The 25,654-nt window shown below is 39.6% G+C and overlaps 1 protein-coding gene across 1 annotated transcript in view; it reads left to right on the top strand.

Moving 5' to 3' along the window:
• The window catches only part of LOC126412603 (protocadherin-like wing polarity protein stan), a 345,349-nt gene that overhangs the window by 199,426 nt on the left and 120,269 nt on the right, over window positions 1-25,654 (top strand). Inside the window, exons 26-29 of the mRNA XM_050082273.1 lie at window positions 2,282-2,481; window positions 2,630-2,839; window positions 5,443-5,629; window positions 14,477-14,619. Coding sequence (XP_049938230.1) covers window positions 2,282-2,481; window positions 2,630-2,839; window positions 5,443-5,629; window positions 14,477-14,619 — 740 coding nt within the window. The remainder of the gene's footprint in view (window positions 1-2,281; window positions 2,482-2,629; window positions 2,840-5,442; window positions 5,630-14,476; window positions 14,620-25,654) is intronic.

Below are 25,654 nucleotides of genomic sequence, written 5' to 3'. Positions count from 1 at the left end.
ACTGTTTTTCTTCTCCTGTATAAACATAAAATATAGTTATGGTGCATCTGTAACCTCCTGTAGATAGATAGAATTAGGTACCTGCTCCTGGATGTTTGCAAACTCTTGATCACCATTGAAGCTAAGTGTAAAGTGGTAAAGGAGCTCATGAGGAAAATGTCAGATACAGTTTGCTTAGGAATTAAAATGCGCCACTTCAAAGAAAAGTGAGATCTAACATCATAGTTTTTCTATGCATCCATTTTGCATAGATTTTATCCAGAGCAATTTTTCCAGTAATTTTTGTTTTCCCTTATTTTCGTCTCTCTCTCTCTCTCTCTCTCTCTCTCTCTCTCTCTCTCTCTCTCTGCCCCCCCCCCCCTCGCCCCCCTCCCCTCCCTACGGTATGTCCATTGTAGATGTCTTGCTTGTCTCTTTTCTTCAACAGTGACCTTGCCCCACCTTTGTGTCACTCCTGGTCTATGGCACATTTTTATTCTCTGGATCAATGTCAGTATTTTTATTTACTCTTATGTAACCTGTTTAAATGAAAATGTTGTTCATTTGGTCAGATTCAACTGTTGCTACCACTGCTGAAAGAGAGATGTCATTTGGCCATAGTTCACTTTTTTTCTTTATATATCTATGCTAAACTAGTTTGGCAGAACAGAAATGAGTTCAAAATAATGAACATGGTTAATACAAGGGGACAGAGCAGAAAGAAAATTCATTGCATTGCCAATATCTGTTTCTTTATATGATTTGACACCTCTCGATTAAGCAAGAGTTTGTTCACATTTATTTTGAATTTCCATGTGAATTCCAAATTTTGACATTTCCTCCATTAACGAAGTTGTCATAACTGCCAGGAAAAAAAAAAAAAGGAAAAAAAAATTGAAATATAGTTTTGAAATAGTGATCTCGTAGTAACAATTTAGTATCATTGCTCAATTTTGATTAGATGTATTTTTTTTCTCCAGTGCACATTACCCTTTTTTTCCCCCCTAGAGTAGAAATAAAGTAACCAAATTGCAGTATCAATTGATTGATTTTTTATTGGTCCAGCTTTATCACACTACATAAATTGTACAACTGTTATTGGAAGGTCAAAATGAGGACACAATTATGTTTAATATCAACTAAAAGAAGTGAAAGTAATTAAATAGGTAGATATTCCTATGATATAAGGTATCAGTAACTATTGAAGTTCAGGTCAAAAGAAAGTTACAGGAATACACAATATCAGCAAGATAGTAGGCAAATTAAAAATTAAGTACCTATTCTTATAATTAAATTTTTAGATAATGTTTTTATTAAATAATCAGAAATTCTTTTACAGGCTAGAAACAATGATTTGTTAGAAATGCATTTAATTTCATTTTGAACATTGCATTGTAGCAAGTATTGAATAAGATTTAGATTGGTTTGATTAATTTTCTCAACAGTTACATCATCAATAATTCAAAGCAACTGGAAAAAACATCGTCCCTAATGATACTGTTGTTGGGCCATATACATTAACCTACCATTCCTCCTTTGTTGTTCTGAAAATGCAGTCGCTAATTAAATGAATATTATTTGTCTCATTTAGAGGAGCCTCAGCATACTTGGAGCCAGTTAACATCTATTTAATACAATGTGTAAATGATTGACAGTCAAGAATGGCTTTGTAATGGTGTCTTTGGTGTGAGCTTAACATGCTTGTTCATTTCAAGAAGTGTCTTAACCTTAAAATAGTGGTGAAAGTGAGGGGCCACTTTCATGACCTGAGAGAGAGAACTTGCAAGCTTGATCCGTATTGTCTGAAGAGATACGTAGATAATAGACCGTAGTTGAGGCAAGACCATCACAGAGTGGATGAGAAAATCATTTCTCAACTGCTCTGTGATGGTATTCTCCCAAGTACAGTTTATTACCTATGTATCTAGTCTATTATCTCTGTATCAACAATTATTCTCCAAACTGTACTGTTCATTTAAGCTAATGCTCATTCTCAGATTTCAGTGAACTGTACATGAGCTTCAGTAGATGCAGAGAACATTCTTTAAATGGTTCATGTGCGTGTGTTCATATATCTTTAGTTGCACCTTTGCATTCAAAAAGTTTGTTGAAGCAGCATTGTTAATGGTCTGGAGATCTTATGTGAGAGTAAGTAAATAATATAAAAGGTTAACATACTTCTGCTGTTCTTGAAACTCTACAGTCCACAAATTAGGTTGAGTGAGTGTATTAATGTTGAGTGTAAGGTTGTTGCTCATGGTTTGGATATCATTTACATAATTTTTTGTCTCTTGCATTATAGTGGTTTACGATGGTTGCCCTCGGAGTTTTGCTGGTGGTCTATGGTGGGAACGCACTAAGTTTGGACACATTGCTTTAGAATCATGTCCAAGTCATTCACAAGGCAAAGCTTCTAGAGCATGTGATGAAGAGTTGGGAGGTTGGCAAGAACCAGATTTATTTAATTGCACATCAGACCCTTTCCTCGATTTGCGGAAAGTGGTATGTCATTAATTTTACACTTTTTAAAGAAATTTTTAAAGTAATTGTCTGTTTGTACCAAAATCATTGTGGCAATTCTAAACACATTTAATTAGAGCTTCTACAAATTTATAGTACTGTTATTTTCATCGTGTCCTGCACTTTACAGCTGATGCAGCTAGAGGGAGGGGACTTGAGTGTAACAACATTTGTTGCAATAAAGGTTGCATCTGACCTACATCGTGCAACCAATAAAACAGAGATGTTGCATGGAGCAGATGTCCTCATATCACAACAGTTGCTAAGAGAGCTTATGATGCATGAAACTAATGAAAATGGTCTTAATCTCACACACAGTCAAGACAAGGATTATATCAAGGTATTCTACAATTACAGTTTTTGTGTGAAATTGTGGCTTTGTTGATTAAGACACGTGTGAGATGTTTGTTGATGAGTCAAAAGAGAGTGCACCTGTTCATTAAGTTATAATTTCCTTTGTTCTCCGAGTAGATGGTAATCCCTACAAGTTTCTGATTTGGTTACTTGAATAATCTTTTATTTCACTGTCAGTTCCTTTGAAGCTGCATGGTGTGGCTGATTGACAATCTTCACTCTTTGTAATGTGTATTGTTTTACTTTTTGGGTAGCTATGGACCACAACAAACTTACAACCATTAGGACAAGTGAAACTATCTGGCAGATAAAAGCTTTGTGCTAGACTTGGTTCTTGGACCTGGGATCTTGTCTTTCCTCCAGCTAGAGGAAGGGGACTTGGGTGTAATAACAATTGTCACAATGACCATTCGTGGCTCTTGCTGAGTGAGCTATCCAGGCACGACTCATCCTCACAGCTTTACTTTCACAAGTACATTTATCTACCTTCCAAACTTCACGAGAGTTCACTTGCATACCTTGTGACACTAGTGATCCATTTCCTCTGGGAGTACTAGTACTGCAAGGTATGTGGGAAAATTATTGTGATGATTGGAAAGTAGGAGAGAGGTACCTACGGATGAGGAGCTGTGAAGTTGTGCATCTGGCTCCAGGATCCTGCAGAACCCTCAAGTTATCCTCAATAGAGAAGAAAAGCACTGGACACCCATACATGATACCAGCCTAGGGCAAGACTGATCCACCTCCCTACTGTGGGACTGTACATCTGAGACATGTGTTGGTATCTGGCCAACTGCACGCAGATGTACGATGCGATGATCATAAGCCATTGGACAAATTCTGCACTTGTCTACAAAGAGAACCCAACTCTCCTGATCAGAGTTCCATTCTAAATCTTCCCTTGCCCACCCTCTTCTTGCACCATGATGCTGCAGCAGTTGAAAGAATACTGAAAAAGAAGTTTTCAAAAAAAAAAAAGAAAGGTTTAAATAAAAGGTTGGAAAGTTTGGGGTTTGCTGCCAAGTTGTTATTTTACTGTCATATTGTTTTGACTACTATCCCTAGTCATCTTCCTCCGGTTCTCACCATTTGGGCTGCAACCCATGGGACACACTGAATGCTGCCCTGGGGCTGTTACAGAATGAAATCGTAGCACAGTATTTTAAGATGAGCTAAAAGGCCATATGAATCGTATATAAGTAAGAAAACAGTTGCAAAACAGTTCAACTCAGCAAAAAATGTCATAATAGGCACTAATATACGAACAGAGGGGGAATGTCGATCTGTTTTCATATGTGGTTTAAGCAGTCAGAGTGCTGGCTCTCATTCTTTATTAGACTTGAAGCCTTCACCCTAGTTAATTAAAACATGCCCTACTCTAATCTTGATCGTCACCTTTATCACATTTTCCTTGAAGTGTGTTTGTTACCTGCACCACATTGCTGCTATGTTCATAATGCATTTCATGCTCGCAGGCAAGGCTGTCTTATGTGACAGGCAAGTTTGCTGGTTACTTGAGTTGACTGTATTTCTTGTGTTTGTCATACAATCATTCTTATAGTCTCTCCATCATATTATACAATTATGATATGTTGTATAATATTTTGTATGGTTTGGCATATGCTTTTGGCTCTTCTTCAAATTTTTATAAGATTTTTATTCTTTAATGGCCGTGGGAAACAAATTCTAGGATGTTGTGTCCTGTACACAGTTTAAAGCCAGGAAGATCACAAGCTATGCAAAGTATTAGGGTGATGGAATCTATTTTTGAACATTTTACATCAAATGATTGCTTAAAATTGTGCACTTATAATTACGCAAGCTCAGACACAAAACACATTAACAAATGAGCAAGTTATTATGAAGACATGGATTTCTTTTTATCTCTTACATCCTGCTCAAGGTTAGCAGAACACTGACTTATAATTCCAACACTTGTAAGACCTACCCTGTTAAAGAGAGAGCCACATGTGTTATGATTCACATAATACTTTAGTTCTTTTGCAACCACGGCTCAGTTTTTATGCTACATGATAATCACCATGCTATAAGGAAGGGTTCATACTTGTAACACAAAATACCTATCCATTAAAGTCTACTCTGTTTTATATTAGCTGTGATAATAGTGTCTGCTTCACCACATGAATAACATTGATTTCAGTACAGAAAAATAACATATTACAACTAACCAACTTTGGCATCATTATCAATATTAGTTTCTTATTCTCAGTTTTCACTTGTTTTGCTAAATTAGGCTAACATAGTATCTAGGAAATGGTTGAATCGTAGACAAATTGGCTATTTTGTTGAGATTTATTCTCTGACTTAGGTTCTTTATCAACAGATTTTGCTTTGATAATTATTGCTGATGATGGATAATACATGGTAGTTTGTAATATGATGTGGTGTATTTCTTAGGACAATGTTGAAATATCAGATATGCATAATGCATATGTAAGAGAGAGATAACTGAAATTAGAAATAAAACGTATCTTGAGAATGATTAAGTATATGAAAATTTATGATTTTTCTGTGGTTCTTACATGTATAAAGTACACACAATGAATATCTTAATGTTTCTCTCTTCAGAATATGGTGGAAACAACAAGTATCATTTTAGATTCCAAATATGAGGAACATTGGGAACGCATTGAAAGCCTAACTGGTGACACTGCAGAAGATCTGCTCCAGTCTGTTGATAAATACATTGCTACATTAACCAAAAGTCAGCAAGACACTTACACAGATCCATTTGAAATTGTTGCTGACAATATGGGTAGGTTTGTGCACTTTATGGTTGTTGTTATTATTATTACTATTAATGTTGTTATTGTGATATAATGAAACCTCTTCCAGGCACTTAATTATGAATTGCAGAGTAATCATGAAGATGTAAAAATTTAAAACTACATTTTTTGTCCTGTTTTGTAACTTCAGTCTCACACCATCATTAATCTTTCATGAATGTCATTCACTGTCTGCCATATTGAGTACTGAGACAGTTTTTACTTTTTCTGTCAGAATAATATTATGAAATTTCAGTATGATTTGACAACTAAACTGCTATACTAGCTGCTCAGTGGAATTTCTTTTACTTATTATTGCATATGTATCTCCCCCCCTCCCCCCGAGAGGTTATTTATTTTTGATGTGCATTGGAATGCACTGCAGAAGCTATACCGTATATCTTTACTCACTACAAAGAAATTATTCTCTAGAAATTACATAGTAAACAGAGCTCCCCTACCATCTGCTTCTGGTATAACTTCATCACCACCAACACCAGCAGCCATTTGACTTGCATAGCTGAGTAAAGACATCCTCTAGACTTTCCCTTTGATTAAAATTTTTACATATAAGTGGGAACAGGAAAACATGATTTTAATTTATGAGCAAATTTGGTGTTACTATTTGCCAAAACCAGTGTTATTTTTTTCCAAAAATGGATTTTTTTTGCTAGATTCATTATTATTTATGAAAATCAATTAATACTTTGGCCAAATTCGTTGTTAGTTTTTGCAAAATTTGCTTATTTGTTTGTCAAATTTGGTGTTACTTTTTTGCTAAATGCGGTATAACTTCTTTGCCAAACTGGGTGTTACTTTTTGGACAAATTCAATTTTTCTTTTCCAAATTTGGTGTTATTTTTTGCCAAATTTGATGTTACTTTATGCCAAATGCAGTGTTGTTTATTTTGCCAAAGTTGTTGTTGTGGTCGTGGTGTTCAGTTCAAAGACTAGTTTTATGCAACTGTCCTTGCTACTCTAACCTGTGCAAGCCTCTTCATCTCCGAGTAACTAGTGCAACCTACATCCTTCTGAATCAGCTTACTGTATTCATCTCCCTCTGTGATTTTTACCCCCTCCCCTCCACCCATCCCATGCATCCCTCCAGTACTAAATTGGCTACCTCTTGGTGCCTCCGAACGTGTCCTACCAACCAATCCCTTCTTCTAGCCAGGTTGTACCACAAATTTCTCTTCTCCCCAATTCCATTCAATACCTCCTCGTTAGTAACGTGGTCTACCCATCTAATCTTGAGCATTCTTCTGTAGCACCAAATTCCGAAAGCTTCAATTCTCTTCTTGTCTAAACTGTTTATTGTCAATGATTCATTTCCATAATGTCCACACTCCACACAAATACTTTCAGAAAAAACTGTATTCGATGTTAACAAATTTCTCTTCTTCAGAAACGCTTTTCTTGCCATTACCAGTCTACATTTTTTTAAATTTTTTTTTTATTATTATTTCAACTTTCAAGACTTTGTCCATTCGGTTCAAGAGCTCTTCCAAGTCCTTTGCTGACTCTGACAGAATTACAATGTTATAAGCAAACCTCAAAGTTTTTATTTCTTTGCCATGGACTTTAATTCCTACTCCAAATTTAATTCCTACTCCAAATTTTTCTTTTGTTTCCTTTACTGCTTGCTCAGTATACAGATTTAATAATATCGGGAATGGGCTGAAACACTGTCTCACTCCCTTCTCAACCACTGCTTCCCTTTTGTGCCCCCTCAACTCATAACTGCCATCTAGTTCCTGTACAAATTGGGAATAGCTTTTTGCTCCCTGTATTTTACCCCTGCCATCTTTAGAATTTGAAGGAGAGTAATCCAGTCAACATTCTCAAAAAACGTTCTCTAATTCTACAAGTGCTTTAAATATACACTATGTGATCAAAAGTATCTGCACACCTGGCTGAAAATGACTTAAAAGTTCATGGTGCCCTCCATCAGTAATGCTGGAATTCAGTATGGTGTTGGCCCACCCTTAGCCTTGATTAGAGCTTCCACTCTTGCAGGCATACATTCAGTCAGGTGCTGGTAGGTTTCTTGGGGAATGACACCCATTCTTCATGGAGTGCTGCACAGGGGAGAGATATCAATGTCAGTTGGTGAGGCTTGGCACGAAGTCAGCGTTCCAAAACATCCCAAAGCTGTTCTATATGATTCGGGTCAGGACTCTGTGCAGGAGAGTCCATTACAGGGCTGTTATTGTCGTGTAACCACTCCTCAACAGGCCGTGCATTATGAACAGGTGCTTGATCGTGTTTAAAGATGCAGTCGCCATCGCTGAATTGCTCATCAACAGTGGGAAGCAAGAAGGTGCTTAAAACATCAATGTAGGCCTGTGCTGTGATAGTGCCATGCAAAACAACAAGGGGTGCAAGCCCTCTCCATGAAAAACATGACCACACCGTAACACCACTGCCTCAGAATTTTACTGTTGGAACTACACATACTGGCAGATGACTTTCACCAGGCATTCGCCATACCCACACCCTGCCATCGGATCACCACATTGTGTACTGTGATTTGTCATTCCACATAACATTTTTCCACTGTTCAATTGTCCAATGTTTACATTCCTTACACCAAGTGAGGCATCAGTTGGCATTTACTGGCATGATGTGTGGGTTATGAGCAGCTGCTCGACCACGAAATCCAAGTTTTCTCACCTCCCGCCTAATTGTCATAGTACTTGCAGTGGATCCTGATGCAGTCTGGAATTCCTGTTTGATGATCTGGATAGATGTCTGCCTATTACACATCACGACCCTCTTCAGATGTCGGGGTTCTCTTGTCATTCAACAGACGAGGTCGGCCTGTATGCTTTTGTGCTGAACGTGTCCCTTCACGTTTCCACTTCACTTTCACATCAGAAACAGTGGACCTAGGGATGTTTAGGAGTGTGGAAATCTCATGTACAAGTATGACACATGTGACACCCAATCACCTGACCTCATTCGAAGTCTGTGAATTCCGTGGAGCACCCCATTCTGCTCTCTCATGATGTCTAATGACTATTGAGGTCACTGGAATGGAGTACCTGGCAGTAGGTGGCAGCACAATGCACCCAGCATGAAAAACATATGTTTTTGGGGGTGTCTGGATACTTTTGACCACATGGTGTAGGTTTACCTTTCCTTAACTTATCTTCTACGAGAAGTCGTAGGGTCAATATTGCCTCCAGTGTTCCTGCATTTCTCATGAATCCAAACTGATCTTCCCTGAGGTCAACTTCTACCAGTTTTTCCATTCTTCAAAGTGGATTCATGTTATTATTTTGCAACTGTGACTTATTAAACTGACAGCTCAGTAATTTTCACATCCATTAGCACCTTCTTTCTTTGGAATGGGAATTATTAATCTGGTGTTATATTGTCAAATTCTAGATTGTTTTTTTTGCAAAATTTGATGTTTTTTGCCATATTCCATGCTTTTTTTGCTATATTCATCATCAAGTCGAAGTCTGTTATGTGGCTAATGACCTGTCAGTTTAGGATTGTATTCAGACCTCACTGTTTAGAAGATTGCAAGTCAAAATGCCATTCTCACATTCAGTAACTCTTAGTTTCAAGTATTAGTAAACTGACATCCTCAGATTTATAACATTTTTATGTGCCAAAATCACAAATTTAGCGATGCCTTGTGAAAATGACCAGTTTCAAGTTATTTCACTTGAAACTGCTAATTTCACATTATTGTTTTCATGAAATTTTTGTGTCCTTACCTATTGGCACCTATCCTGATCCTACATATTTCTACTGTTATTTGCTCACCTTCTTTTAGGTCATCCTTTTTGTCTTTTATCATCTCTTGAAATGCAACAATGAGTTCCATTGGACCATCCACTATCCATTCACCTGTTTACATGTCATGCCTAGCCCCATTTCACTTTCACTTTGGTGTTGAATATGTTTTCCCCTCTAATCTGTTACCTGATAAATTTATCTTTGTTTTTATTATAACACATTTTTAAGAATTAGGCAGGAAAGAAGTGGTGATGTTTTACTCCTAAAATTACTTTGACACTATTTACCAGAACATTTTTATTCTAAGCATTAATTTTTAATACAATGACAATTCTTCTTGTACGGTATGCTGGGCACGAGAGCAAGAGAGGTATTATGCTTCAGCGGGTTCCCATTTCTGCTACACATCTAAATGGTACTTTTGAAGCCATGAAACATATTGGACTGAGATTGTCATCAACGGTCACTTCCATTCTTGCAAATATAAGCTTACCTTTGCTCAGTATACTAAGTTTTTGTTGTTGCTGCCATGTGTGACTTAGATGCAGTACTAAACTGCTGCACCATGTGAACACTCTTTAAAAAAGGATTATGGCCATGGTGATACATGGCTGGTCATTGTCAAATGGTTGTTGTGATCATATGCAGATAATGAAAGTTTGCTAAATGTGAATATAACATAGTTGTCTCTTTTCAAATACATGGCAATGGCAGTGTGAATATAGATTAGTTGCAGCTTACTGTCGGTGGCAGTGCAGTAACCAACAATGGCTGCTTAGCAATCCCGATATGATTACTGCTCCTGAATAGGCACCACAATGCTGGTGTTGAGTGTCAGCAGAGCAGAAATCCATAATCATGTTACACTATGTGGGCACTGTCATTACAAGAAGCATTAACACTGGCTTGGCACTCTGATGCATTGGTCATATTGTTCTCTGGTGTTGTAATAGCTATTAAATAATCTTTTGTTAGCTGTTAATTCTTCATCTGTCTCTACTTAGATCAGTTAGATCAGAAGCAATTGAACATTTGTGGACATCTTTCATGTGTTTAAACATTTCTTAAAATAAATTTCTAAGAGATGCAATTTTTTAAATGGTTCAAATGGTTCTAAGCACTATGTGACATCTGAGTTCATCATTCGCTGCAATTTTTTATTATTTATCCCAGACTACCCGTTTTGGTTAAATACATTGTTCCAAGAGGAGTGTTTCATCACAGTTTCCACACAATGGATTCACCCCGTTGAAGTATTTCTGTGCAAGATCATTCGTGAAGCTGCTACATCATGACACCTGATTTTTCCATACTGGCCCTGTTTTGTGCTTCACGCTCCGAGAGTGTTGTGTCATCTTGCTTCAGTACTTACAAGGAGCTAAAAGCTTTATAGTCCAGTCGACAAAGAAAATTTAAGTGAAAAAAATTGTTTACCCACAATTTTTTGTACAATGATAGGGGAGAAGCGTCATGACAAAATTCTAAAAGGTGGGACCGGTGGGGTGTGAGGGGGGGAGAAGGGCACTTCGTTTAAAGGTTGCTTTTTTATGTTTTTCATGAATATCTAAAAAATTACAGGTTGTAGGAAAAATGTCTCCCATTACAAAATTGAACTACATTAAATCTCCTGCAAAGAAAGTTCATACTCATCATATACATTTTTTCTCCAGGACTAATAGTGTCCGCATTGAAAGAAATGGAAGACTTGCAGATTATAAAAAAATAGTGTTTCAATGGTACAAAATTAATCCTTATCGTTGGGTGAATTGGGTTAAGAAAAAAATTATTAAATGTGTGTACCACATTTAAGTGCAATAGAATCACATCAAGGGATAAATTGTGTTCTGAGGGCACAACGTGATGGAAAGGTGATTTGCAGGTTACAGGCGTGAGGGAAGGTAGGCTGACAGATTGTGGTCATCCTTCATATGCTTACAAACTGAGGAACCAGTAGGCAATTCGCTTTTCTCTCCACTCCACTAGATCACAGAAAGCAACTACAGGGCGCTGTGCTTCACAACATTATACTGACCCTTCTGCAACTCACATTATGAATCACTGGCAGTAAAATGTGCTGACATAGTGGGGGGTGGGGGGGGGGGGGGGGGGTGGGGGTTGTATGTACTTTCCACAATGTGTGTCAACTCTATGTGGAACAAAGATATGAATTACCAATAATATTAATGCAAGAAACACATAAGGACAGAAATAATTTAAATCTCATGACACTGTTTTACCCTGTGAGAGGGGAAGTTGATTTCTAGTCATCCTGTATGGCAGATTTAGAATTTTTCTGGGTAAAGCTTGCAGTTTACAGACTGACTGTACCTTCCCAGCATTTCCTGTCCAGTTCTTTCACGTGAATTGACAAAATAGCTTTATTGAGTTCATATTTAGATAGTTGAAGTTATTTTAAGTTTATTAAGTGAGTAATTATTTCCAGTTGTTAAGTGAGCTATTATGTAAATAGTTATTTGGAGTTGTCAGCTGTCTACCACAGTGAAGGGCCTGTCCCAGGTGTAACATGCCTGCAAAATGTATTCAACTATGTGGATTTCATTTTCTCCACTATCAATGGCTGGAATACTTTTTGCAACATGAGAGTTATCAAGTGTACAACCTCAGCCTCAGCTCTCCCACCTGAAGAGGTCCTATGGCTTAAATTGGCTCTCCATGCAACAGACATAGATCTCCTACATGTTATGGAATTTCAGATATTTCAGCATTAGCCATGAACATGATCAATACTATTCCATCAAACATATTCACACCCATTTTGGAAGATGTACTCTGGATGTGTGGCAAGTGACTCTACTCAGTACAGCCCACTCTTCAAGAGCCAACAATTCTTGAAAGGAAGAGATTTATGCAGCATACCAATAATGCAGTTGTTGGTGAGAGAAGTGTACTAGCTTTCTGGACATTCAGTAGTTCACCTCCAAGTGACTACAATATGTTTTGGCTTTACAATATGCTGTCAATGAGAGACAGCATGCCATGTTTACCGATCCGATCCCTTTCCTGCCTTCACTAAATAGTACACTGGCATATCTTACTTACAAATTGAACACTTTTTTGCCATTGGTCATAGGAACATTGTTTTACATATAATCACAGTTAACAACTGCAAATAAGTTCTCGCTTATTACAATGAAAATAACTCCACCATATAAACACAAGCTTAGTTACGTTATTTTATCTGTTTAGATAAGACAACTGGGCAGGAAATTCTGGGGAGATATAGTCTCTCTGTTAATTGGAAAGCAAGCATCTCTCATGGTGGGGCGAAGGTGTCTTTCCTGGAAAAATGTTACGGCTGTCATACATGATGACTAAGAATCCAGTTCCCTTCTAGCAGTATAGAACAGTGTGGAGAGAGTTACATAGAACCCATCTATATCAAACAATGGAAACTCCAGGTTGGAATGTCAACAGTACAACGAAAACATAGATTACTACTTACTGTAAGTTGCAGATGGGCACAAGTAAAAAGCACTTATACACTAACTTTTGGCCACAGCCTTTGTCAGAAAAGCAAACACACATACACATACTTTCAAACAAGCAAGCACACCTCATGCACACATGACCACCATCTCCGGCAGCTGGGACTGGAATGCATCTGTCATGTAAAACAGGAGCAGCAGTCTGGAGGGGGTGGAGAACGGGAAGGGATAGCAGTGTACGGGTGGGGGAGTGAAGAGTATGCATGGATTAGACTGCCAATAGGTGCAGCATTAGGAGGCTGTGGGGCAGAGCGGTGGGGAGTGGACAAAAAAAGAAACGAGGAGGAAGGAGAAAGATGGCGGATGGATTGGCAGAGGGCATCTCACAAAGGGGGTGGGAGATGAGGCTAGGTAGGATGTGATAGGACCGGGCGGAGGGAGTGTTGGGTAGAGGGTGTGGAGACAGTATGTTACTGTGGGTGGAGGATGGGATGATTTCGGGAGTGGAGAAAGTGCTGTAAGGATAACTCCCATCTGTGCGGTTCAGGAAAGCTATTGGGAGAGGGGAGGATTCAGATGGCTCGGGTTGTGAAGCAGCCATCGAATCAAGCTTGTTATGTTCAGCTGCATCTTGGGCCATAGAGTGGACAAGTTTGGTTGTAGCCACAGTTTGTCAGTGTTTGTTTATCATGGTGGACAGCTGGTTGGTGGTCATACCAGTATAAAATTTAGTACAGTGATTGCAGCAGATCTAGTATATCACATGGCTGCTTTTACAGGTGGCCCAGGCTTTCATTGGGTGAGGGAGGAGGCTTATTCCACCCCATCAGAGGTTGGGCCACCTGTGAAAGTAGACATGTTATGTACCAGCTCAGCTGCAATCATTGCACAGCCTTTTATATTAGTATGACTACCAATCGGCTGTCCACCAGGACGAACAGCCACCACCAAACTGTGGCCAAGAGAAAAGTAGACTGCCCTGTGTCCCAATATGCAGCTGAACATAACATGCTTGATTTCAGTGGTTGCTTCACTACCCCAGCCATCTGGATCCTCCCCTTCACTTACAGCTTTTTTGAACTGCACAAATGGGAGTCATTCTTACAACACATTCTCCGCTCCCAAAATTGTCCCAGCCTCAACCTATGGTAACATACTGTTCCCACACCCTCCATCCAGCAGTTTCCATCCTCCACTGTTCTTCACCTCCACCTCCCTGTTCTCATCCCCTCAACCCATTTGTGTGCCCCCCCTCTGCTAATGCACATGCCTATCTTTCCCCTTCCTCACTCTTCTCATTTTTCACTCTCCCATTCCCACTCCCTCCCCTCCCCTCTCTACAGCCTCCTGATGCTGTGCTTGTTGTAAGTCTAGTCCCTGGACACTCCGCCAGACAGTGCTGTTCTCTCCCCCTCGCCTATACACTGCTGTCCTTCGCCCCTCACCTCTCCCCCAGAATGGCTGTAGAACATGAGCTCATGATTTCTGCAACTGATATATTTGAGTAGTTGACAAACTTAACTGTTGAGAAATATGGTTTTAAATATGTTTGAATGAATAATTTGCACTTAATAATCCCCTGGTGTTTTTGACCATAATCTGTCTATCTTTCATGCTCACAAAACTGTATATGTGTTTCAGTTCTGGGTTTGGACATTGTGACAGCTGAAAGCCTGTATGGTTATGAGACTGTAAGCAAGACTGCATTACCTGGTAGCATGGACCCGGGAGACAGGCGTGTAGTAATACCAGATACATCACAGTTTCTTGTGTCCCCATTGCAGGTCTGTTATTTTGTACTTATTTAATTAATAGCTTTAGAATAATTGATGTCTCATACTTTGTAATTATTTTACTTCAAAAAATTTACATTGCTTTTCTTCATCACTAGAGCCTGGATTTTTATGTGATATCAACACGCAAAATATTAACATTTTTATATAATGAATATGGGTAAAAAATATAATAAAAATGTAATTTCACAAAAGTATTTTGTTTCACATCTAATATTTTGTTCCACATCTAATATGCAACAATAATTTCAACTGAAATCAACTTCTGAATTACACCATAGCCTACTATGCAGGGTGTCTCAAGAAGAATGGTCAGTATTCAGGCATATGGCAAAGAGGAACATTGAAAGCAAAAAACATCTAGTAAACATGGTCTCTAAAATGCGTACCTTATGAGCTATTGAACACTTCTACATCATTGATATTGTGAACCAGATCTCTTCTACTGCAAGCTCTTTGCTTTCCATATTTTGAGAGATGATAGTATGGAGCAAGACTAGAAAATACTGTACAGTAAACATGGGCTCTAAATTGCATACCTTAACAGCTATGTGAAACAGTTACTGTAAACACATTTCTTCTACTGACAAAGTGCTCATAGCTCTTAAGGAATTCATTTTAGAGCCCATATTTTCTTGACCTCTTTTTTTTTACTGCAAATGACCATTCCTGTCATCATTGAATACTGGCCATTTCTTCTTAGACACCACCTATTATCTGTACATGCATTTAATTGAGCCAGAAACATGAAAGTACATTAAGGAGTTAAATTTTACATTACTTAATTTTTTGTTTTGAAGGTCTATACTGCGCTAATGAAAGAAAATTTTCTCTGGTCAAGTATGTTTACTAAAATGCCCATCTTCACTAGAATTACATATTTCATTTTGAAGTGCAGTGTACAACCAGAGACTTCTGCAAATTTTTCTGCAGTCATAGAATGTTACCAATCAGGAAAAAATGTTTTTGTAGAAGAAAATGATCTCATCATGTCACAGAACATTGATGATGCAAATTTTTGGAGATGAAATATTCCTAGATAGATGTCCTCTGGAGTATTTTCTTCTCCTCCACTGATGATATTGCTGATAGCAGAAGTCGGATAGCCTCGATTTCTTGTTACCAAAACAGCATCAGACTTCTGGAATATCCTCTGGACAATATCACCTCTTGTCCTAAGTAGGAACACAAGGAAAGATATAGTCACAAAGAAATGTTACTTATTAGTTCTCGGAGTGACCACAAGAGTGCACTGGGACTAGTCACACACACCAACACACACACACACACCTTATTCATTGGCAACTTGAGGACACTGAGGCCTGTGTATGGCCTTATAAAGCCGCTGTCTTCATCTGGTGTCACTGTAGTCATTCTGTGAATGTAATGCAGACCAGGTGACTGTGGTTGCCATGCTGACAAATGCTTGCCATAATGATCCCACTACATCGGCTGTAGGCAGTAGGTGTAGTAACCATTTGGTTATTACACACCACCTTCCTTCTGGGCAGAGTGGAGGGGGGAGGACCAGGTTTTGCCATCCAAAATGCTGTGACTGCAGAGGTGTCCATGCCATCTGTGATTGGGATTATGGCATCCCAGCCACCCAAGGACCCCAGGATGACATGCTGACAGGACTGGTAATAGGGGGCAGAAGCCTCTGGGTGTCAGAGTCCACGACGAGGGCCATCAATACATGCAGCAATGACAGTGGACTGGAGAGGGTACTCCCTGGTGATGGAGACCTGGCTTCCATGCCGGCTAACAGCAGGGCTGGCTCTGCGCAGTGGGAGGTGCCACTGGTGCTACAAAACCCCCAATGCATGGGTGGGCAAGCACAGCCAGGTCTGTCTGATCCCTGTAGTGGAAAGGGCAATGAAAAATGGGTGCAAAGCCCATGATGGTTCTTGTGGCATGCCACGAGTCGATTGTTGGTGTGAACCATGAAGAAATGGTAATCATGCTAGATGTTGACAACAGCTGGGATCCAGCAAGCACACCATCCAAAACCTCCGTCTGAGACTGGTGTGCTGTGGGCACCCATGGTTGATGGCCATGCAGGAACTTGATAAGACTCTTGATTCCAATTGCTGTTGCTCTGTAAGAGCATAAAAAAAAATGTGAGAGCCTCCTTGATTGGAAGTCTTTTACATACTTGGGTGTCTGTTTCTTAAACGCTCGGGAAAAGCGTTCCGCCTCACTATTTGACTATGGATGAAAGAGAGGTGAAGTGATGTGTTGAATTACATTATGTGGTTGAAAGTTCTTGAGAGATTGTGCCATAAACTAAGGATCATTGTCCAAAACCAGGGTGCAAAGCAAGCCTCCTGTGGAGAACATATCTTGACAGGGCATTGGCATTTGCCTCTGCCATCGCAGAAGGACAATGAATGACATACGGGAAATGAGAAAGAACATCAACATCCATTAACCAGAAAGTGTCTAAAAAAAGGGACCAGCAGAATCAATGTGTACTCATTTTCCCAAGCCTTTGTAGGGGCCGGCCATGACGAAAAAATAGTGTGAGACACAGCCTACAATCTGAATGCTGGTGGCAGACACTGACAAGATGTTGTACGTACTGATTGACAGCGACATGCGAACAATTTTGTGCACCAGATTCCCAGGGACACTAATGTAGTAAGTGGGGGACCTCCCACCACAGGGGCCCTGGAACCACAAAGCAGGGAGAATAATGCTGTCTAAGAGGGAGAGGCGATAGCGCTGTGCCGGCCAGTGTGGCCGTGCGGTTCTAAGCGCTTCAGTTTGGAACCACGTGACCGCTACGCTCGCAGGTTCGAATCCTGCCTCGGGCATGGATGTGTGTGATGTCCTTAGGTTAGTTAGGTTTAAGTAGTTCTAAGTTCTAGGGGACTGATGACCTCAGAAGTTAAGTCCCATAGTGCTCAGAGCCATTTGAACCATTTGATAGTGCTGCGCATAAAAATTCTGGAGCAGGTCCGATGCCCAGCCAGAAGGACAGGTGGCTATCCCTGTTGTATCATGTTCGACCTGCAAGAGCACCAGATTGTTCGCCACGGCAGCAACAATACAGGGACTGGTGACAAGGAAACCATCCACTGTGTGCCTCACTGACCATATCCAGTTGAAAACAAAGCAGTTGCTACTGGTTGAATGAGGGGTCAGGGCCTATGAAGAGCTGGGACAGAAAATCCATGTTCACAAGTTGTGATGTGGGATAAAAATGGGTCTCATTATTATACTGGGACAAGAACAGTAAGCACCTTTGTCTGGTAAGGATGCTGATTTGCCAAACAAGGAACCCAAGGGCTTATGGTTGTTAATTAAATGAAATTTTATACCATACAAATTCAGACTAAATTTTTTTAAAGCACAGAGAATACCAATAGCTTCTTTTTCTGCCTGAGAATAATGTTGCTGAGCTAAGCGGAGTGTTTTCAATGCAAAGACAGTAGGCTTTTCAGAACCATCTAAATGGTGGTGAGCCAGAACTGCCCTGAGACATATCCATTACCAGGACCAGATGCTTGCCATGTTGAAAGATTCCAAGACACAACACGGAGTGAAGACTATCCTTGACCTGCACAAAAACACACTCACAAGAGGGAGACCAAATGAAAGGAGCATGTCTCCCTGTGGAGATGTAAGGGGTGGATGATAGTAGTTGCTTTGGGAATGAACTTATGGTAGTACAACACCTTTCCTTGGAATGTCTGAAGTCCTGATAGATTATGACAGGGGTCACTACATTTTTAGAACAAAAGAAGGTCTTAAATATTATTTTTAGAGTAATAGGAGACCTCCTGGCTGCTATATGTCTTAAACATTTCATTTTCAGTTTTAAATTATTGTATCTAGATATAGCACAGAATGATGGTGAGGCTTGCACATACAGGGAAAAGCTGTATGCTGGTCCATACAGCACATACTCTGCCGGGGAATTTCATGATGGCTCCAAATAAACAATGGAAAGCTGTAAAAAGTGAGACATAGCAAAATTACATTTGAGACCCACAGCCTGTAGAACAGTAAACAAAGAAGGGAGGTTTTGTAGATGGCCCTCCATGGTATTACCTGTCATGACAGTATCATCAAGGTAGTTGAGGCACTGCGGGATAACTGATGTAACTTGTTCAAAAACAGTGAAAGATGGCAGGTGTACTAGTGACCCGAAACATTACCCATTGACGCTGTTTTGATATTTCGTCTAACGGAACCTAAAGGTAGGCTCTGGCCAAGTCAATTTTCAAAAAGAATTTACTCCCAGCCAACTATGTGAACAATTCCTGCAGACGATGTAGGGGTACATGTTTGTGACTGCCTGTGCATCAGTATTGACCTTGAAGTCGTCACAGAGCTGGAGTTGACCAGATGGCTTCTCTATAGTCACTAAGGTTGTAGCCCATTCACTAGGAAGTCAGTCTAATCACTCCTAATGATGATAAGTGATATGTTTCCAGCTTGACTTGGTCGTGTAGAGCTACTGGCACTGGCTGTGCCCAAAAAAAGAGGTGGGCAGGGGGTTTGAGGATGACATATGCTGCAAAATTTTTTGCACACCCTAACCCTGGGGAAAACAGATCCGAAAACTCAGAACATGTGGAATCCAATTTGTGATAGGGCACTTGGTCTGACACCTGGTGTATCCCATCCATAATAGAAAAGCCAAAAGTAATAGAGGCATCTAATCTTAACAAATTTTCGGTACTAGCATCATTAGCAGCCAAGTACATAACAGAATGGGCAGCTGAACTGTAAACCATGTCAGGAATATGCTGTTCGTTATAGTTTATCAAGCAATATTTTACATGCACCAACAGTGAGGACCTGTGAATGATGTACATCTGGGAATTGAATAGGGGCACGGAGGCTTCTGTGTCAGCTTGTAGGCATAATAGCTGAGCCATCACTTGAACTTCAATAAAAAGTTATGCAGCCAACAGCGAATATGATGACAAAACAGTGTGAATATCACTATCCATTGATTCCTGCAATGACTCTTGAGGAGGACTGAGATTGACAGGTTGCCAGTGTGTACCCTTTTCTTTTTTTCTTCTTCTTCTTCTTTTTAACATCACCAAGAGGCCCATCACATGTGGCAGGATGCCTGCTCATGCTGCATTAAACGAGAGGGACTTGAAGGAAATGGCATTTACTGTCCCTGCTGCTGATGGCTTGTTTGTCTGCATCAGCCAAGTTGGCTTCTTTTTCCCCCACTGCACTAGGCTGCATGCTTTCAACAATGGTGGCATCACACCAACCTTTAACTGATGGCCTACAGTGTGGGAGACCTTGAATGACTGTGCAATAGTCAACCTCTTCCGAGTTAGGGTCCTCAAACTGAAGGGTATGTGGACCTTATCTGAGGCTGAACGAATGATTGCATTGTGGACCATGGTGTCTACATAACACTCTTGACATTTAGCAGTAATGACCTGATACTCGGACTGAAGTCATGAAGTCTGGCCGCCTAAACTCGATACGATTGCTGTGGCTGTGTATGACACTGGTAAAACTCAACACAAGCAGTGACTATGTGTGTCTGCTTGTGGTGATAGGAGGACAGAAAATGCTACACATCATCAAAAGATAACAACAACAAAATCAATTATTGATAATATAATATAAATGGACAGATAGAAAAATCTACTCGCCAGGCGGCGGCAGGGGAAGACATACACAAAAGGATTGAACTTTCACAAGGTTTCGGAGCCAGTGGCTCCTCCTCCTGGTGGAAAAATTAAAGGAGAAGGAAGAAGGGCAAAGAAAAAGGACTGGAGAGGTTTAGGAAAATGGATAGATTTTAAAAAAGTCACCCAGAACCCCGAGTCAGGGGAGGCTTACTGGACGGGATCAGAAGGAAAGATTGATTGTTGGGGTCTGCTCTGGATGAGATTTGAAATCCTAAAAGCTTAAGGGGTGGAAGATAGGGTAATATGCAGGACAGAGATTACTACTAAAACATCATGCACGAGTTAATAAGAGTGGAAAGCTAAGTCCATTGTATGCAAAAGAGGTGGGGGATGGCGAAAAATAGACAAGTCAGAAAATGAAAGATGTAGAAAACTGAAATGGAGTGAAGAAAGGAGCAGTTACTGTGAATAAATGCTTTCTTCATCCCTCTTCCATTTCCTACATCTTTCATTTTCTGACTTGTCTGTTTTTTGCCATCTCCCCTCCGAACCCTGTTACCTACAATGCGCTTAGCTTTTCACTCTTATTAACTCGTGCACAATGTTTTAGTACTAATCTCTGTCTTGCGTATTACCCTGTCTTCCACTCTTAAGCTCTCAAGATTTCAGATCTCGTCCAGAGCAGTCCCCAACAGTCTGTCTTTCCTTCTCACCCCATCTGGTAAGTCACCCCCGACCTGGGGTTCTAGCTGAATTTTCTAAACTGCGTCCTTTTCCCTAAACCTCTCTAGTCCTTCCCCTTTACCGCTCTTCCTTCCCCTTCAACTCTTCCACCAGAAGAAAGAGCCACTGGCTTGTGAAAGGTCAATCTGTGTGTGTGTGTGTGTGTGTGTGTGTGTGTGTGTGTGTGTTTTCCCCTGCTGCTGCTTGGTGAGAAGATTTTTTTGTGTGTTCATCCATTACATCATCAAAAGAGCTAACTGACACAGTGGTACTTACTAGGGGGTGACTGAAATGAGGGAAAGGAATACAACAGAAGAAGAATGGTTGGCTTTGAGAAATGAAATAGTGAACGCAGCAGAAGATCAAATAGGGGGGGAAAACAAGTTCTAGAAGGAATCATTGTATGACACAGGAGGTACTGAATGTAACTGACAATAGGAGGAAATATAAAAATGAAGCAAATGAAACTGACATAAGGGAATACAGCTGTCTGAAAAATAAAATTGACAGGTGATCCAAAATGGCAAAGCAGGAATGGGTAAATGAAAAATGGGAGGCTGTAGAATTATGCCTGACTAGGGGAAAAATAGATGCCTCTTGTAGGAAAATAGGAAGGAGAAGCACCTGTGTATTGTGCTAACTGCAATTTAGCCATTTGCCAGATGGGTTGTGGGAAATGGTGGAAGCAAACCCAATCCCCTCATAGACCACTGCTGCAGGGTGAGGAGCTGTGTGGGGGTTAACAGGCCGTGTTTGTCTCCCACAGTGCAGGCATCTTGACCTGTGCTTCATGCTTCTGCAAATAGAAGTCATGCACAGAAGTAAAAATCAGTCAAATGTTGTTAATCAAAACTGAAATTGTCATATGTATTGACATGCATAATAAAGTTCCTAACTGTAACAAGCACGTACACGTGTTACAGGGAATCGAAACCATATGAAATAGGATAAAGTACAAAACAGTAACCGAGCGGACAACAATGGCTGCCTCAAACAGTACTGCAAGCTTGATAACATTGGCTGTGACCTAAAACAAATGACTACCAACTGAAGCCTTCTGACTTGGACCAATTTAGATCTAGGGAGCCGATTGGCCAACTTACAGCTAACACACTGTATGAATATCAAGGGCTCAAATAGAAAACCAGTACTAAACAAGGAAAGGAAAGTTGAAAAGTGGATGGAAGGGGGGCTGTACAAGGGAAATGAAAATTGAAGGAAACTTTATAAAAAGGGAAGAGGAGGTAAATGAAGATAAGATGAAAAATGCAATACTGTGAGAAGAATTTGACAGAGCACTAGAAACCCCAAGAGGAAACAAGGCCTGTGGAGTATAGACTATTAATCATAAGAACACTCCTGATGTAAACATTATGCTGTGTATTCTTCCACATTTGTCATCACCTCACAGCTTTAGCTGTGTGTAGTCAGGTACAATAATGAATTAATATTTTATGTGGCTGTGTAGCTCACCCGCATTACATAGCAAAGATAACCCAACACACAACACTTTATCAGCACATTTAAACAGGGAAGCAGGTCTATCAAGCCTTTAGTGACAAGAGCAACTGCAGATGATCAGATAGAAGCTTATTTGTTTCTGTTTGACATTCTGAAACAGAATGTTAATAATTCTTCATTTAATCTGTTTCCAGTTTCTTTATTTTAACACTTTTTGGAAATGTTGGAACACTGAAATCATTTGCATCAAAAGTATTAAAATGAAACATTCAGAAGCACATTAGACCAAACATTACACCTGCAGGTAAATAATAAAAATCAACAAACAGTAGACAAATAATAAAACTTGAAATGCCATTTAAATTTTAAAAGGGATAAGTTAATATGCAGTAATACACATCTTAAGGCACCAGGCAGAAACCATATTTTACCTTAAAAATAGCACCAGAGAAATACTTGCATAAACACAGTAATTTATCTGTAAGAGCAGTGTTTGATTTTAAGAGAACAAGAACAAAAGCATAAGAGTAAAAGAATGTAACACAGTTTTAGCCACTGTCACCTTACACAGGGAAACACAAACGAATGAGAAGCACCAGAATGACTGCCCACCTGATTGTTGAGAAGCTGTTCGGTGGGGGTGGGGGCAGAAGGCTTCCCACTATTTTCTTCAGTACTCACAAAGGGAGAAGATCTTTGCACCCTTCGGATGTTTCTTCAGAATGACTTCTATAACTGAATGCTCCTGTACAGGAAGATGACCACTTACAAACAGAAGAATGGTGAATAGAGCATTGTCACATAAAGAGGTTGAGTTTCCTCCATACACTCCATTTACTCTCAGGTGTACAACACAGAATGTTATTTCAATAAATATTTTTAAAAAAATTTTAGAATGAATTCAAACCCACAACCTTGTTTTTATAAATCAGTTACTATATCCATTAAGCTACCACAACTCTGTATGTCTGGTGATATTTTTGTAATGATACTGTAGCATGCCTCTAAAATTTATTAAAAAGAAAATGAAAACTTAAGAATTTAGGCATTTCATATACAAAGGAGAAATTGAGAAAGTATTTTTAAACCAAGCCAACATGTACCGATCAGAACTACCCATAATATTGTGCACAGAACTGTTCAGAGAAAGTGACTATACACTGAGATTTAAAATAAGAAATACACGGTGTAAGCATTAGCGTACTGATCAGAAAAACCATTGCTGTCTGTTAATGCTTTAGAAAGTCTTAAAGTTTTATCAGCAGTAGTATAACACAAAATATCAAATACATAGTTAGGGTCTACTTCCAATGGCATAACAGCACGTGAATGTGTGCTATGACCAGTGACCAATCACGGCATATGTGTTTGCTTACATCAGGATCATTCTTATGGTAGTGGATAGCTATCGACCCATCAGCCTTACCACCATTCTTTGTAACCTGCTGGAATGTATGGAGTGTCAGCGGTTGGGTTGGGTCCTGGAGTCACATGGCATACTGGCTCACCTACCGCCAACACCTGGTTGCTGTTTTTTTTATTTACGAAAAGCGTGTAACACCACCTGGTGACATAATATCACTGCCACATTGTACGAGTAGGGTCTCTGAGGCCTGCTCCTGATTTTTATCCAATGACATCCCCTCAAAATTAATTACATTCTTGGGAGAGCCAGCCAGCCATGACAAAACTATTCCACTTGGTGTGCAAGATGTATGAGATAGTCAAAATACCCTCAGACTTCGAGAAGGATGTAATAATTCTACTTCCAAAGAAGGCCGGTGCTGAAGGGTCCGAGTACTGCTGAAATATTATTTTAAATATAGTAAGAAAAATTCTGGCAGAATGTAAATACTTCAGCAGTAAAGGAGATCACTTACAGAATAGCAGAAACATTGAGTCGCTGACAGGCACCTCACAAAAGAGAGAGAGAGAAAAAAACTTGCTAGTTTTGTGCCTCTAATCCTACCTTAAAAAGAAAAAAACTGGCAGAAGCTGACCTGGAGGAAAATCAGTTTGGCTTAGGGAGAAATGCAGGAGCATGTGAGGCAGTAATGACTCCACTGCTTATCTTAGAAAACAGGTTAAAGAATGTCAAAGCTATGTCCATAGCATTTGAAGATTTAAAGAAAGCTTTCCACATTGTTGACTGGAATAAACTCATTGAAATTGTGAAGGTAGTAGGGATAAAATACAGGGAACGAAAAGCTGTTTACAACTTGTGTGGTAACTAGACTGTAATGATGAGAATCAAAGGACATGAAAGGGAAGCAGTGGCAGAGAACAATATAAGACAGGGATTTAGTCTGTCTCCAGTGTTATTCAGTCTGTACATTGAGTGAACAGTAAAGGTAACCAAGGAGAAATTTGAAAAGGGAATTAAAGTTCAGGGAGAAAACATAAAAACTTGGAGGTTTTCTGATGACATTGTAATTCTGTCCGAGAAAGCAAAGAATTTGGAAGAACAGTTGAACAGAATGGATAGATCCTTGGAAGAGGTTATAAGATGAACATCAGCAAAAGTAAAATAAAGATAATCGAAAGTATAGTCTGTCAGTAAACTGAAGAGCGAGCGAGCGAGCGAGCGAGCGAGCGAGTCTCCATTCTGCCTGCCCAGCTGCGTCGCAAGGTGCTTCTACAGGCTGTTTCACAACATAGTACTGACCCTGCCACAGTACATGCTTTAAATCTGTGGCGATGCCATGTACAGATATGGCCCGGCAGCATTTATTTTTAGACAAATGCGTTAAGACTATCATGAACACAAAAGATGATAGCTTCTTCTGAAACACAACGTTATAGAGTAAATAATATTAACATAAGAATGGAAGTCAGAATTCTACTACAAACACAGAACCAAATGCCTGTTCATGTGGATGTATGTTCCTCTACTGCTATTCATAAAATGGACCCCATATAGTGCAATCAATCTGTAGAATTTAAGGTTTGTATTTACTTTGCGTTTCTACTAAAAGGTAGAAGTTTTCTTTGAAGGGCTGCGTTGAAACTTAACTGTTCTTGCAACACAAAGAGTGTGTAAAAAAGGAACGAGAAATTTCTAATTTCATGTGTTGTATTAGTCCAATTTGCACTGCTTTTTTTGTCACTGTCTTCATAAACATGTGAAAACTATCTGTACAATGTGAGGCATATTGAGTATTTATTCTGTTGTCAGCTGTCAAAAAGGTTACATGTGTTCTACATCTACATCTACATTCATACTCCGC

Source organism: Schistocerca serialis, chromosome 1 (assembly GCF_023864345.2).
Source record: "Schistocerca serialis cubense isolate TAMUIC-IGC-003099 chromosome 1, iqSchSeri2.2, whole genome shotgun sequence".
Lineage (NCBI taxonomy): Eukaryota > Metazoa > Arthropoda > Insecta > Orthoptera > Acrididae > Schistocerca > Schistocerca serialis.
The sequence above is the reverse complement of the archived record's forward strand: the minus strand, read 5'-3'. Positions and strand labels throughout refer to the sequence as shown.